Raw genomic sequence first — 14,587 nt, forward strand, 5'->3', positions numbered from 1 at the left:
TCCTGATGGCTGTGACTTGGAATTCCATGATCCAAATAACATGAGGGCATCCTCGATAAAAATTAACACCAACAAAAGGGTCTTAAATACATACCCTATAAACTTACCTACTGAAATCAGGCAACATAATTTGACACTCAACATCATTAACAGGCTGATCGACAACCAGTTTTTAAATAGCAGACAAGCACATCAGTGTATATTTACGACACCATAACATCAAAATTATCTTAAGCATGTTGTAGGGGTAAAGCAACTAAATGGAATTAGGCCTCTCATTTTCTGGGACGCAGCAAAGGAAGCAAGAATTGAAGCACACACTTCAAAAATTTCATAAAATGGTCAGGCCACATTAAGGTATCAAGGATCAAGCCCCCGAAAACGCCAAATATGCTACATTATAACCATATAAACAGGCGGAGGAGTCAGCTGCGCCCCCACCCAACCCCGTCTATCTCCTTGTGGTCATCCTGGCCCTCTAGAAGCATACGGGACCACACTAACCGAAGCCAAAGAAAACGTGTCTCGGAGACTGCGCGCTCTTCAGAGTGTAACCTGCGACCCACAAACCATTTGGTGGATTTCAAATCAGCGTTTTTAGTGAGAGGGAATGGAACAGGGCACAAATTATCAGACGGCATCACATGTAACAAGGGTGAATAGTGCTGCTCTGTGAAACTTTCCATTCATATATATGTTATGTACTAGACCGTAATGTAAAAAGTATTTCTTAATACGGGGGCAGGGTTAAAAAAAAAAAAAAAAAAAGTCTGAAAGCTCTTAACCTTAGAGATGTAGTCTCTAATATAATACCTATAATACCCCCTAATAATACCTGTGTAATTGTTACATCTAAAAAAAAAATTCTATTTTAAAATTCATATTCTAAATGCGTCAGGACCCCAAGGCTGAGTGTTTTCCTTAGTCCTCAGCACCTACATACAATCTCTTTGCTCAAGGTGGCCTCCTGGAAACCAGTCTGAGAGCTCCAGGCGGCATAAGGAGAAAGGGGACGAGTCCCAGCTAGGCCTGGGTCGGTGCCTAGAAGGATGGCTGACTCCCCCCCACACACACACCCCCCCCCAGACAGCAGCCCGGGGCGGTGCCTCCAGGCTCCCGTAACTCAGCAGCCCCCGGGCTGCAGACCCCGCTTCCTCCACGGGCCGCCAACCAACAGTCCGGCTCTTCAACCAACTTCCCTTAACTCCACCCCCCCCACGTCGCCGCCTCCAGAGGAGGGCGTGTGGCCCCTTCTGGCTCCAGCAAACCCCCAGAGCGTCTTCCCGGGGCGGGGGTGGGGGGGGGGGCTAGGACCCTGGAGTCCCCATCTCCCGCAGGGCATGAAGCTGCACACACAGATCCTTGCGGTGGCTCCCCTCCCAGACCCCAGGCCAGGGTCCCGCCCTGCCCTGCCCTGCCCTGCCCTGCCCTCCCCTCCGGGGCCCCATCTTACTCCAAGTCCCTCACTTCTCAGCGTCTCCCAACTTGCAGGGCAAAAAGCGATTCTCCCAAAAGCCCGTCCCAGACTCCCGCCCCCTGTCACCGTCCCCTGGAAGGGGCAGGCCTGGCGCCCCAGGAGCGTGGAAGTGCCCGCCGGCTCCGTTCCCCTCCGAGCCTCCCTGGGGACACGTCCTCTGCTTTTGTTTGGGTTCGTCTTCTTCCCCTTGGGATGCAGGGGTTCCGAGACGAAGTTTCCGGTTCGGCAGCAGCCGGGGGCGGCCCATCCCCCACGGCCCTGGGGAGCGCGAGCAGCCTCCGGCCCGGGGCCCAGCCCGCCGCCCGCCCGCCCGCCCGGCCCGGCCGCCCCCGCCCCGCCCCGCCCCGCCCCGAGGGCTTCCCCGCGGCGCCCCCGCCCCGCCCCGCCCCGCCCCCACCCCGCGCCCCGGGCAGGAACGGCCCTCCGCGCCTCGGCTCCGGAGGGGAGCGCCCGGGAGCCGGCGGGCCCGGGCTCCACTCACCCCTCAGCCCGGGAGGCGGGGGAGCTGCTGCGGCGGCTCCTCGGGCGGCGCCTTCCTCCCCCCTCCCGGCTCCGCCTCCGGCCTGCTCCCGGCCGGCCCCGGCCCCGCGCCGCTGCACCGCGTCCCCCGCTCCGGCCGCCGGGGCCCAGTGTCCTGCCTTGACCCGGAAGCAGCTCTCACGGCCCCACAACAACACGTGACCCCGCCGCACGTGTCACGTCCGCTGCGTGCAGGGGAGGGGGGCCCGGGGGAGCGCGGCCGCCGCCGTCGGCCTCGGGTTGCCATGGCGACGGGGCGGGGCACCTGCCCTTGCCCTCGGCCTCGCGGAGGGGCGCCCTCGGCGCCAAGGAGGGGTGAACCGCCCCAGCAGGGTGAGGTAGGGGCGAGCGGCGCGGAGCCTGGGCGGCCGAGAGGCAGCTGCCTTCCACTCGGGGCGTTGGCCCGACCCTCCGCGGGCTCACCTGCCTCTGTCGACCCCGATCAGCTCACCCCCCGCCTCTGCCTGCGGTTTCCTCGCGAGGTGAGCCCCAGGATGCTCTTGCAGGACGATGCGCTCACGCTCTGGCCTGTATCCGCCCCCCCCCTCCCCCCCCGCTCCCCGCAGGGCCTGGGGCGTCCTGAGCTCTCCGCGCCCCGGCACCGACCGAGTAGCACCGGCCTCCCCCTTCCAGGAGCACCTTCTAGGTACTGGGCCCTGTGCGTCGGCTCTTTCTAAGTTTTACAACTTGCAAGAGTGATGAGCATTTGGTAGACTTGAAATCGGAAGCTCACGGAGCTCCAGTGATCTGCCCCCAAGACCACGCAGTTGGTAGAAGGGAACAGGCCGCGATGTGAATCCAGGTTAGTCTGGCCGCAAACTGAAGGCCATGCATGCCCTAGCTCCGTATACGCCGCCGTATGTGACTGCCGGGCTGTGATTGCTTATGCACTCACTTATTTGTCCGTTTCTTTTGCAGGAACATTCATGGACTGGGGATGCTGTTGACTGATCCCCGAAGAGAATTCAGCCTCGTATGGATATGTCAGCTTGAAGGGCTAGGAATTGGAAAGGTCTATGTGCTACGCACATGAGGTGTATGTGTCAGGGAGCTGGTGAGGAATTGTGACACACATGGACGTGTATATATTGGTTCCTAGAGTGACAGAGACAAAGTTCTTTAAGGGGGACCCAATGGCAGCTTATCACCATCACTCCTAGGGAGGGACTGACTTCTCTCATTGTGTTTTGTCTTACCACATCGGAAGAGCTTAGAGAAGTTAGAGGGAGAGCTGGAAAAGCCCCAGAGCTGTGTTAAAAAAAAAAAAAAAAAAGATTTATTTATTTTAAAAAGAGAGAGTAGGGGGAGGGGCAAAGGGAAAGAAACTCCAGCAAACTCCCCTGCTGAGCACAGAGCCCAAAGCAGGGCTTGGTCCCAAGATCCTGAGATCATGTCCTGAGCCAGAATCAAGAATCAGGTGCTCAACGGACTGAGCCACCCAGGTGCCCCTCCAGAAATGCTGGTGAAAGAAAATGCTTTGAGGATCAAGGGGAGGGTGAGCCAAGCAGTGTGGCTTAGGTTGCTGAGGTGGGGACTTTCCTCCTTCTGCAGAGAACAGAGCAGTACCCTCAAAGTACCCTCAGTGGCAAGGACCAGAAAAGAACAAAGGGACATAAGTGCATAGGAGGGAGAACAAGGTTGATGCTGCATGGATATTTTGTTGATAGACTCCTTGTGAGCTCAGGTGGCATTGGGCGCACACATAGAAATACTGGGGAGGCTAGATATCCTGTGAGCAACTAGAAAAAGACAAGAAATGTGGATTATTAGTGGACAATGTATATAAATACATATATGAGTATCATCTGTAACTGAGTATGATTAGTTATATGTGCCTTTGTTTTTTTTTTTTGAGATTTCCTTGAGTCAGTTTGCTTTTATTCCTCTCTCCCGCCTTATAGAACAAACTCCTAAAGACAAGATCAATGTCTCCACCCTTCTGCCTATCTCCATAAGATGGCCAGAATTATGTTTCTAAAACTCCTGTCTGATCATATTATTCTCTGGAACTTAAAATCCTTCTGAGACTTTACCCTCAGGGTAAAGCCACAATGATTGACATGTTCCTCAAGGCTTTCCTGGTCTGGAACCCTGCTGAATTTTCCAGTCTCATCTCTTGCCTTTTTATCCTCTTGCTTTATCACTCTCTGTTCAACCTGGTAGCCACTAGGCATGTGTGGCTATTTAAATTTAAATTAATTAAAATTTAGTTAAATTAAAATTGCATTTCCTGAGTTATATGACACTAGCCACATTTCTTGTGCTCAGTAGCCATATGTGACTATCATATTGGACACTGCTGATCCAGAATATTTTTATCATCAAAGTGAGTTCTTTGGGCAGTGACTCTCAAAACCTCATGTATGATATATTCTATGGGAATTCATATTCTTTTGCTTGAAACATTCTTCTTCCCCCCCTACTTGAATCTAAAAATTCTACAGAATTGCTTATTTTATTGTCTCCTTGATAAGTGTGTAAGCCTCAATGAAGGCAGGAGCAAAGTCTATCCTGTTCCCCATTGATTCTCCATTGTCTCTAAAGGATTGTCATGTAGAAGAGAGATGTTGAACTAAAGTGAGAGGCAGTAATAAAAAGGCAAATTTCTGGTCTCATCATTTTTTTTTTTTAGAAATTCTTTATAATTCAATTGTTTTGACCTAGAAACAGCAATTTCATACGGTTTAACTTAATAGTAAGGAAGAACTTTGGAAGAATCAGAGCTGCTTCAGTTGATTCTAATGAGTTCTGTGTCACTGGGATAGGTTAAGCAAAAGCAGACTGTGTTAGAACAACGTGTGAATATTTCCTGGGTTGGTTAGACTGCTTGACCAGTCTGATTCTAAGAATAGACATCAATGTTTCTCCAACTGAGCCTGTAATTCAAGGTTGAGTATGCCATAATGACAATCATAGTTAGCCAAAGTCTACATACCAGGTACTGCTCAAGATATTTCACATAGATTATTTCCTTAATCCTCACAGTGATCATGTGAAGTCCATTTAGTACCATCAGATTTGCCAAGTGAGAGTCAGGTTAAGTAATATACACAGAATATACAGCTAGTAAATGGCAGAGGCTGAATTCACATTTAGGTCAGTGTGACACCAGAATCTGAGTGCATAATGGCCCTATAATTATAGGATAGAGTTCTATCATGAAGTTTCAGTCAAATATTTGCATGTCTTTTAATGTAACACATGTTGGTTTTATAATGAATATATTCCTTGCACTTAGCTAGGTGGTTTGGGGAAAACAAAGATGGATAAGGCATGGTTCCTACAGCGTAGTTGGAAAGATCATGCAAATACTCAAATAGCAATGACATGGAACAATTAATAGTATATTATTTTAAAAAGAGGAGTCATTGGGGCGCCTGGGTGGCTTAGTGGTTGAGCATCTGCCTTTGGCTCAGGTAGCGATCCTGGGGTCCTGGGATCGAGTCCCACACAAGGCTCCCCACAGGGAGCCTGCTTCTCCCTCTGCCTATGTCTCTGCCTCTCTGTGTGTGTCTCTCATGAATAAATAAAATCTTTTTAAAAGGGGCGGGGAGTCTTCTTAGCTGAAGGCATCTCTCAAGTAGGCAATAGGATAAGGACAGAATTATATGAGAATTCAATCACATATATGAGAATTATATGAGAACAACATATGGGATCAAGGAGATCAAGGAGAAGGAAAAACCGACCACTTCACTTGAAAGAATAGTGACTGGTTTGGAAATTAAGAGTCAGCAATATTAGTCCTGCTTTTTCCACTAACCAGCCATGTTATTTGACCTCTTTCTGCCATGGAACTTTATCCAAATAACCTGGACTGAACAATCTACCGTAGTGAATCAACTGAAATCATGTATAAAATATTATGTACATACCTATGTTATACATACATACATACATTTTCAAGAGGAAGTGCCATAGATTCCATCAGATTCACACACACACACACACACACACACAAATCACGACTCAAAAAAATGTTAGGCTTCATTGTCACTTTAAATTCTGCAACTCTGAGATTCGGTATTTTATTTTTGTCAACATTATTGACATATCTGTCAGGAAATGGACTGTCACGCCAAGCTTATTGACCAAGCAAAGGGCAGAGATATTTTTATTTTAAACTGGAGAATCATACCTAGAATGATTTAGAAAGCATCCAGATTTCCTCACTGGGCAGAGTATGGTCTTAAAAAACAACTCTTAATTTACTTTTCTGCAATTTACATAAATGGATCAGTCATGTGGAGCTTAATTTTCAAGGAGGCCTTGCATTTATTAAAATCATTTGCAACAAATTGATATAAGCCTCACTAACATACATACAGATTGCTGCACATACAAATGTACACAAATGGACAGTCTAATGAATTATCACAACGTAAAAACTCCTGTAATACCACCTTACCAAGTCAACAGAACATTGCCAGTTTCCCAAAGCCTCCTCCCTAAACACTACAGTCATTATTCTCCGCAAACTAATATTCTGACTTCTAATATTGTGGCTTATTTTCCTGTTTTTAAACTTTATATAAGTGGAATCAAATTAGATGATTTAAATACTTACCACTATGAGAGTCATCCATGTTGTTGCATATAGCTGTAGTTTACTGATTTTTGTTGCTAAATAGTATTTCTTATTGCAATCACTACCATTTATTTATCCATTCCCCTGTTGAAGGGCATTTGGGTTATTTCCAGTTTTTAGTTATTGTGCATAATGCTGCTATAAAATTCTTGCGCCTAACTTTTACTGCACAAACATACATATTTCTGTTGGGAGCATACCCAGGAATAAAATTAATGGCTCTTAGCTTTGGATCAGCACTGTCCTAGAAATAGAGTGCAAGTCAAGTCACCATATGTAATTTAAAATTTTCTAGTAGACACATCAAAAAAGTTTTTAAGAAAGTGAAATTGATATTAAGCATGAATTTTTAAAAAGATGTATTCATTTACTTTTTTATTTTATTTTAAGATTTTATTTATTCATGAGAGACACACAGAAAGAGGCAGAGGCGGGCAGCCCTGGTGGTGCAGTGGTTTGGTGCTGCCTGGAGCCTGGGGTGTGATCCTGGAGACCTAGGATCGAGTCCCACGTCTGGCTCCCTGTGTGGAGCCTTCTTCTCCCTCTGCCTGTGTCTCTGCCTCTCTCTCTCTCTCTCTCTCTCTCTCTCTCTGTGTGTGTGTGTGTCTCTATGAATAAATAGATAAAATCTTAAAAAAAAAAAAAAGAAAGAAAAAGAAAGAGGCATAGGCAGAGGGAGAAGCAGTCTCCCCTGAAGGACCCTGGGATCATGACCTGAGCCAAAGGCAGACATTCAACTGCTGAGCCCCCTAGGCATCCCTATGAGCAGCAGGGAGGGGCAGAAAGAAAAGGAGAGCATCCCCAAGCTGACTCCCCACTGAGTGCAGAGCTCAGGATGGGGCTCAACCCCATAACCCTGAGATCATGACCTGAGTTGAAATCAAGAGTCCAGTGCTTAACTGGCTGAGCCACCCACGTGCCCCAAGCATGCATTTTATTAACCCAGTGCATCCAAAATACTATCATTTCAACGTGTCATCAGTATGAAAATTATTAATCAGATATTTTACATTCTCTTCTACATGTTAAATCTTCAAAGTTCAATATGTGTTTTACATTTATAGCAATTTAGACTACCCACATTTCAAACATTCAGTAACCAACATTATTGGTCTTTGTATTGGTTTTGTATTGAACACCTACATTGGATGGTGCGGCTTTGGATGATACTACCTGACAGTATTCCAAAGTGGGTGTGCCAATTTACCTTCCTGACGGCAGTTTATGAGAGTTACAGTTGTTCCACATCTTCATCAAAACCTGGTACTAGGAAGTGCACCTAGGTGGCTCAGTGGGTTGTGTCTGCCTTCTTCTCAGGCCATGATCCTGGAGTCCTGGGATAGAGCCTGACTCCCTGGGTTCCCTGCTCAGTGGGGAGCCTGCTCCTATCCTCTCCCTCAGTCCCTCCCTTCTGGTCTTGCACCCACACTCCCTTTTAAATACATATAACATACATACATACATACATACATAGAATCTTTTTAAAAAATCAACCTGGTACTATGAGCCTTTTTAATTTTAGGCATCTGATGGTTCTCTAATAGTATCTTATTTTGGATTAATTTGCATTTCCTTAATGACAAGGGGATTGAGTCTCTTTTCATATGTTTATTGACAAATTGATATTCTCTTCATGAAGGTCCTTTTTCCTACTGAGTTGTTGGTTTGTCGTTTGTTTTTTTTTTAATTGGTCTCTAGATTAATTGAAAGACATTCTCTCTTTTTTTATTCTCTGCAAAGTTTTATATAATATTGGCATTATTAACTCCTTAGCTGATTGTTCTCCAACAAAGCCATTTGACCTACAGTTTTCTATATGGGAAGTGTTAAATTATAGATTCATTTTCTTTCTTCTTTTTTTTAAAGATTTATTTATTTATTTATTCATGATAGAGATTGAGAGAGAGAGAGAGAGAGAGAGAGGCAGAGACACAGGAGGAGGGAGAAGCAGACTCCATGAAGGGAGCCCGACGCAGGACTCAATCCCGGGACTCCAGGATCGCGCCCTGGGCCAAAGGCAGGCGCTAAACCGCTGAGCCACTCAGGGATCCCCTCTTTCATTTTTTAAAAAATATTTTATTTATTTATTCATGAGATATACAGAGAGAGAAGCAGAGACATAGGTAGAGGGAGAAGCAGGCTCCTCGTGAAGAGCCTGATGCAGGACTCAATCCCAGAACCCCGGGATCACTACCTGAGCCGAAGGGAGATGCTCAACCACTGAGCCACCAAGGTGTCCCAATTTTATTTCTTAAACATGGCATTATTCAAGTTTTCCTATTTCTTCTTGTATTAGTTTTAGTAAATTGTATTTTTCTAGGAATTTGCCCACCCTACATAAATTTTCAAATGTGTTAGTATGAAGTTGTTTATAACATCCTATTATCTTTATCAGAGCTGCAGGGTGTACAGTGACATCTCCTTTTTATTTTAGATACTGGTTACTTATGCCATCTTTTTCCTTTATTAGTCTCTCAAATTTTGTTGGTCTTCTGAAGGAATCCACAATCAATTTTGTCAAATCTCTCCATTCTATTTTTTTCTTGTTTTATTATTTTCTACTTTTATCCATATTGCTTCCTTCCTTCTGCTCTTATTGGATATAATTTACTATCCTTTTTCTAGCTTTCTTCTTTTCTAAAAATATACATTTAGAACTACATGTTTGCTTCTAAATACAGCTTTAGTTGTGTGTCATAGTTCTGATATGTACCACTTTCATTATCATTGAGGTTTTAAATATTTCCTAATTTCTCTGGCCTGTTGGCAGTGTGGGCTGTCTTAATTGATTTTGGAGTATTGAACCAGCCCTGCCTACCTGGGATAAACCCATAGTGGTCATGGTGTGTAATTCTTTTTATACATTGTTGGATTCAATTTATAAATTTTTTTGAGGATTTTTACATCTATGTTCATGAGAGAGATTGACCTGTAATTTGCTCCTCATGTAATAATCTCATAGTTTAGTTTTGGTATTTGGGTAATCATGGCCTCATGGAGTTAGGAACTACTCCTGCTTCTATCTTCTGGAAGAGATTGTAGAGAATTTATATAATTTACTCCTTAAATGTTTGGTGGAATTAACTAGTGAATCCTGGCCTGGTGTTTTCTGTTTTGAAAGATTATTGATTATCGAGTCAGTACCTTTTTTAGATGTAGTACTATTGAGATTGTCTATTTCTTCTTACCTGAGTTTTGGCAAATTGCGTCTCACTGAATTGGTCTATTTCATCTGTGTCACCACATTTCTGGGCATAAGGTTGTTCATTGCATTCTTTTATTTTCCTCCTCAGGCCATGGGGTCTATAGAGATGTCCTAACTTTTACTTCTGGTCATTGTCATTTGTTTTCCCTTTCCTTTCTGTTTAGATAGCCTGGCTAAGGGCTTATCAGTTTTATTGATCTTTTCAAAGAAACAGCTTTTTATCTTATTGATTTTCTCTATTCCCTGTTTTCTCTATTCCCTGTTTTCAATTTCATTGATTTCTGTTTAAATGTTGTTGTTGTTTTTTTCTTTTGCTTAGTTTGGATTTGATTTGCACTTCCTTTTCTAGTTTCCTAATGTGGAAGCTTAGATTTCTGATTTTACATCATACTCCTTTGTCCAAATACAGGCATTCAATGCTATAAATTTTCCACTAAGCGTTGCTTTACTGCATCCTGCAAGGTTTGGTAAGTTGTATTTTTATTTTCACTTAATTCATATTTTACTTGTTTTAGTCTCTTCAAGCTGCTATAACAAAAATACCATGCACTGAGTGGCCTAAACCACAAGCATTTATTTTTCATGGCTCTGGAGGCTGAGAAGTCAGAGATCAAGGCGCTAGCAGATTGGTGTCTGTTGAGGACCCATTTCCTGGCTTTTGATAGCTTCCTTTCCTGTATCCTCACTGACAGAGAGCAAGCTCTAGTCTCTTCCTCTTCTTATAAGTACACTAATCCTATCATCTGGTCCCTATCCTCATTTAAATTTTACCTCTCAAACCTTCCAAAGCTCCATCTAATACCACTCTATTGGGGGTTTAGGATTTCAACACATGAATTTTGGTAAGACACAAATATGAAGTCTATAACCCTTGTGATTTCTTCTTTGACCTGTGTGTTATTTGGAAGTATATTTCTTAGCTTCTAAATGTATGGAGATTTTTAAGGGATCTTGAAATAAATTTCTAGCTAAATTAAACTATGATCAGAGAACACATGTATATAATTTCAAACTTTTGGAAATTATTGAGCTTTGTTTCATGGCTATGCATATGATAAACAATACATATGAGACAATTTCTCTGAGTGCTTGAAATTATGTATACAGCAGTAGTTTTGAGTTCAATGTGGTATATAAGCAACTAGATCAGGTTTGTTAATTGGTTGTTCAAACTTCCTATATTCTTACTGACTTTTTGTTAGCAATTGATTTTGTAGTAATTGTTACAAGCAGATTCATTGCTTGTTTCATTAGATGCCAACAGAGGTATGTTAAAATTTCTGACTATGACTGTGGATATAAATTTGCTTTTTTTCCCTTGTAGTTCTGAAAATTCTTGATCTGTGTTTTTTGATACTATGTTATAAGATAAATGCCAATTTCAGATTATATTCTCTTGCTGGTAAGTTAAACTTTCTCACTGTGAAATATCCCACTTATCTCCAGTAGCACTTAGTACCTTAAAGACTATTTTGTCCAGACCTTTTTTTTGTTGAAAGGTGTTTGATTACTGATTCCATCCCTTTACTAGTTAGAAGCCTATTCAGATTTTATATTTCTTCAATCTTTAGTCTTGCTGGGCTATATGTTTCTATGAATTATCCATTCATCCAAGCTATCCATTGTATTGCATGAGTTTCTCATACTCTTTTATAATTCTTATTTATGTAAAATCAATATAAATGTCCCTGCTTTCATTTCTGATGTAAGTTATTTGAGTCTTCACTCATTTTTTTCTTAGTCAACCTAGCGAAAAAGGTTTGTCAAGTTTGTTAATCTATTCCAAGAAACAACTCTTGGTTTCACTTGATTTTCTTTATTATTTTTCTATATTCTATTTTACTTATCTTTGCTCTAATCTTTATCATTTCTTTCCACTTAATAGATTCAGATTTAGTTTGTTCTTTTTTTTCTCTAGTTCCCTAAGATATAAAGTTAGGTTGTTAGTTTGAAATCTTTTTTTTTTTTTTTTAATGGAAGTATTTACAGCTATACATTTCCCTCTTGGCATCACTTTCACTACTTTCCATTTTTGACATGTTGTGTTTTTATTTTATTTATCTCAACATATTTTCTAATTTCTCTTGTGATTTCTTTCCTGACCCATTTGATTTGTTTGAGTGCATTGTTTAATTTCTATATATTTGTAAATCTTCCTGTTTTCTTCCTGCCATTGGCTTCATTTCATTCCATTATGACAAGAAGACAGACTTTGTATATTTCGATCTTCTAAAATTTATTAAAAATTGTTTTGTAACCTAACAGATGATCCATCCTGGAGGATGTTTCACGTGTACTTGAGAAAAATGTTTATTTTGATACTGTTGGGTGGAGTATTCCTCTAATATCTGTTAGGTCCAGTTGGTTCACAGTGTTCTCTGTTTCTGCAGGGAAATGAGTGTTTATGTCTCCCTCAGATTTATGATGTTGAAGTCCTAATCCCAATGTGATGCTATTAGGAGGTGGAGCCTTTGGGAGGTGATGAAGTCATGAGGTTGGAGTCCTTATGAATGGTATTCATACCCTTACAAAAGAGACCCCAGAGAACTCCTTTTCTCTTTCTACCATGTAAGACACAGTGAGAAGATAGCCATTTATGAGTGAGGAAGTGGGCTTTCAACAGACATGGTATCTGTCAGTACCTTATCTTGGGCTTTCAGCCTTTACAACTGTGAGAAATAAATGTCTATTGCTTATGAGCCATCCAGTCTATGGCATTCTGTTACAGCAGCCCAAATGGATCAAGACACTTTCCTTAGTGCTCTCCTGTTTGTCCAGTCTTGAAACTGGGATACTGAGGTCTCCTAGTATTAATGAAGAGATGTCTATTTCTCCCTTCAGTTCTCTCAATATTTGCCTCATGTATTTTGGAGCTCCATTGTCTTGTGCATATAGGTTTATAATTGTTATAGCTTCTTGATGAATTGACCCTTTGATCAATATACAATGTTCTTCTTTGTAACAGCTTTTGACTTCAAGTCTACTTTGTCTGATATTAGTAGAGCCACCCCTGATCTCTTCTTGATACTTGCTCAGAGTATCTTTTTTCATCCTTTTACCTTCAACCTAAGTGTGTCTAGATATAAAGGGAATCTCTCTAGAGACTGTCATTGGATTATTTTTTTTTATAATTCTGCCAATGTATGTCTTTTTCTTGGGGTATTTAATCCAATTACATTTAAAGTACTTACTGATAAGGGGGTACCTGGGTAGCTCAGTCTGTTGAGCATCTAACTCTGGATTTCAGCTCAGGTCATGATCTTAGGATCCTTAGATCAAGCCCCATGTTGTCGGCTCTGGGCTCAGCAGGGAGTCTGCTTGAGTTTCTCTCCCTTTGCCCCTTCTGCTTGTGCTCTCTCTGTCTCTCTAAAATAATTAAATACATCTTTTTACAAAGAGAACTTACTGATTAGGAGGACTTAATTTTACCATTATGTTGTTTTCTATAGGCCTTATAGAATTTTTGTTCCTTATTTCCTCCATTACTGCCTTCTTTGGTGTTTAGTTGATTTTTTTTGTAGTGACATGTTTTGATTCCCTCATGTCCTTTTGTGTATATTCTATAGATATTTTCTTTGTGGTCGCCATGGGGCTTACATATAATATCCTAAATTAATCTCTTTTAAGTTGATACCCACTTAACTTCATTTGCATACAGACTATTTCTTTATAGCTTTCCCCTCATTTTATCTTTAGATGTCATTTGTGACATCTGAATATACTATGTTCTAATTAACAAAGGTTTATAATTATTTCACAGATTTGTCGTTTATTATTTTTAAAAGATTTTTATTTATTTGAGAGAAAGAGAGAGGAAGCACAAGTGGGGGGAAGGGCAGAGGGAGAGAATCTTCAAGCGAGCCTGATGCAGGGTTGGATCTTACAACTCATGAGATCATGACTTGAGCCAACACCAAGAGTCAGATGTTCAACCAACTAAGCCAACTTAGGTGTCCTTCATGCATTTGTCTTTTAAATCTTATAGAAAATGAAAAGTGAAGTTACAAACCAAGATAACAATAATAGTAACTTTCATATTTGCCCATGAATTTATATACTCATACGGTTTCAAGTTACCGTAGAGCATCCTTTCATTTCCTACCAAGGAACTCCCCTTGGCATTTCTTTTAACCCAGGTCTGGTGGTAATGAACTTTAAGCTTTTTAAAATCTGGGAATGTGTTAATTCTTCATTTTTTAAAATACTTTTTTTTAAAGTGGGCTCCACACCCAGAATAGAGCCCAGCATGGGGCTTGAACTCACAACCCTGAAATCCAGGACCTGAGCTGAGATCAAGAGTCGGACACTTAACTGACTGAGCCACCCAGGAACCCCTCTTCCCTCATTTTTGAAGGACACTTTTTCAAATATAGAGTTCATGGTTGACAGGTTTTTTCCTTTCAGCACACTGAATATATATTATCCTACCGCCTTCTGGCCTTCAAGGTTTCTGATGAAAAATTGGTTGATAATCTTATTGTGGATTCCTTATATGTGATGTGTTACTTCTCTCTGCTTTCAAGATTGTCTATTTGTATTTGGCCTTGAACATTTGATTATAATGTATGTTAGTGTGGGCATCTTTGTGTTTCTCTTACTTGGAGTTTGTTGAGATTGCTGGATTTGGAAGTTTGTACCTTTTATCATAGTAGGGGAGTGTTGTCCCAAGGTTTTTCATCGAAAAATCTTTCTGCTCCTTCCTTTCTTCTTTTTCTAGGACTCCTATCATTCATGATAAGCACATCATACTAAAGAATTTCAACTGTCCTAAATTCAAGTTTACTGAGTTTTTTTTCTT

At 41.9% G+C, this 14,587-nt stretch overlaps 2 protein-coding genes across 5 annotated transcripts in view; one reads left to right on the forward strand and one right to left on the reverse strand.

Moving 5' to 3' along the window:
* TBCEL (tubulin folding cofactor E like) overlaps positions 1-2,098 on the reverse strand; it is a 73,078-nt gene extending 70,980 nt beyond the window's left edge. For 2 of the 4 annotated variants that reach the window (XM_049109859.1, XM_049109857.1), the window contains exon 1: positions 1,959-2,098. The gene's annotated coding sequence lies outside the window, so the exon portion shown is untranslated. Of the gene's footprint in view, positions 1-1,453; positions 1,732-1,958 lie in introns of those variants that run through there. The other 2 variants (XM_049109862.1, XM_049109861.1) reach the window with 2 other exon arrangements.
* On the forward strand, positions 1,670-4,611 carry LOC125755035 (translation initiation factor IF-2-like). Its single transcript, XM_049109604.1, has 3 exons — positions 1,670-1,744; positions 1,891-2,478; positions 2,915-4,611. The coding sequence occupies exons 1-3, from the start codon at positions 1,670-1,672 to the stop codon at positions 2,945-2,947; spliced, it is 696 nt and encodes a 231-aa protein (XP_048965561.1). The 3' UTR covers positions 2,948-4,611.
* The last annotated feature ends 9,976 nt before the right edge of the window (positions 4,612-14,587 follow it).

This window comes from Canis lupus, chromosome 5 (genome assembly GCF_003254725.2).
Source record: "Canis lupus dingo isolate Sandy chromosome 5, ASM325472v2, whole genome shotgun sequence".
Taxonomy (NCBI): domain Eukaryota; kingdom Metazoa; phylum Chordata; class Mammalia; order Carnivora; family Canidae; genus Canis; species Canis lupus.

Excerpts from the sequence above, each read along its gene's own strand:
- LOC125755035 (XM_049109604.1), top strand. The coding sequence starts at position 1,670 with ATGCAGGGGTTCCGAGACGAAGTTTCCGGTTCGGCAGCAGCCGGGGGC. Across the intron at positions 1,745-1,890 it reads CCCCCACGGCCCTGGGGAGC|GAACGGCCCTCCGCGCCTCG; the intron begins GCGAGCAGCCTC and ends CGCCCCGGGCAG. Across the intron at positions 2,479-2,914 it reads GCCTGCGGTTTCCTCGCGAG|GAACATTCATGGACTGGGGA; the intron begins GTGAGCCCCAGG and ends TTTCTTTTGCAG.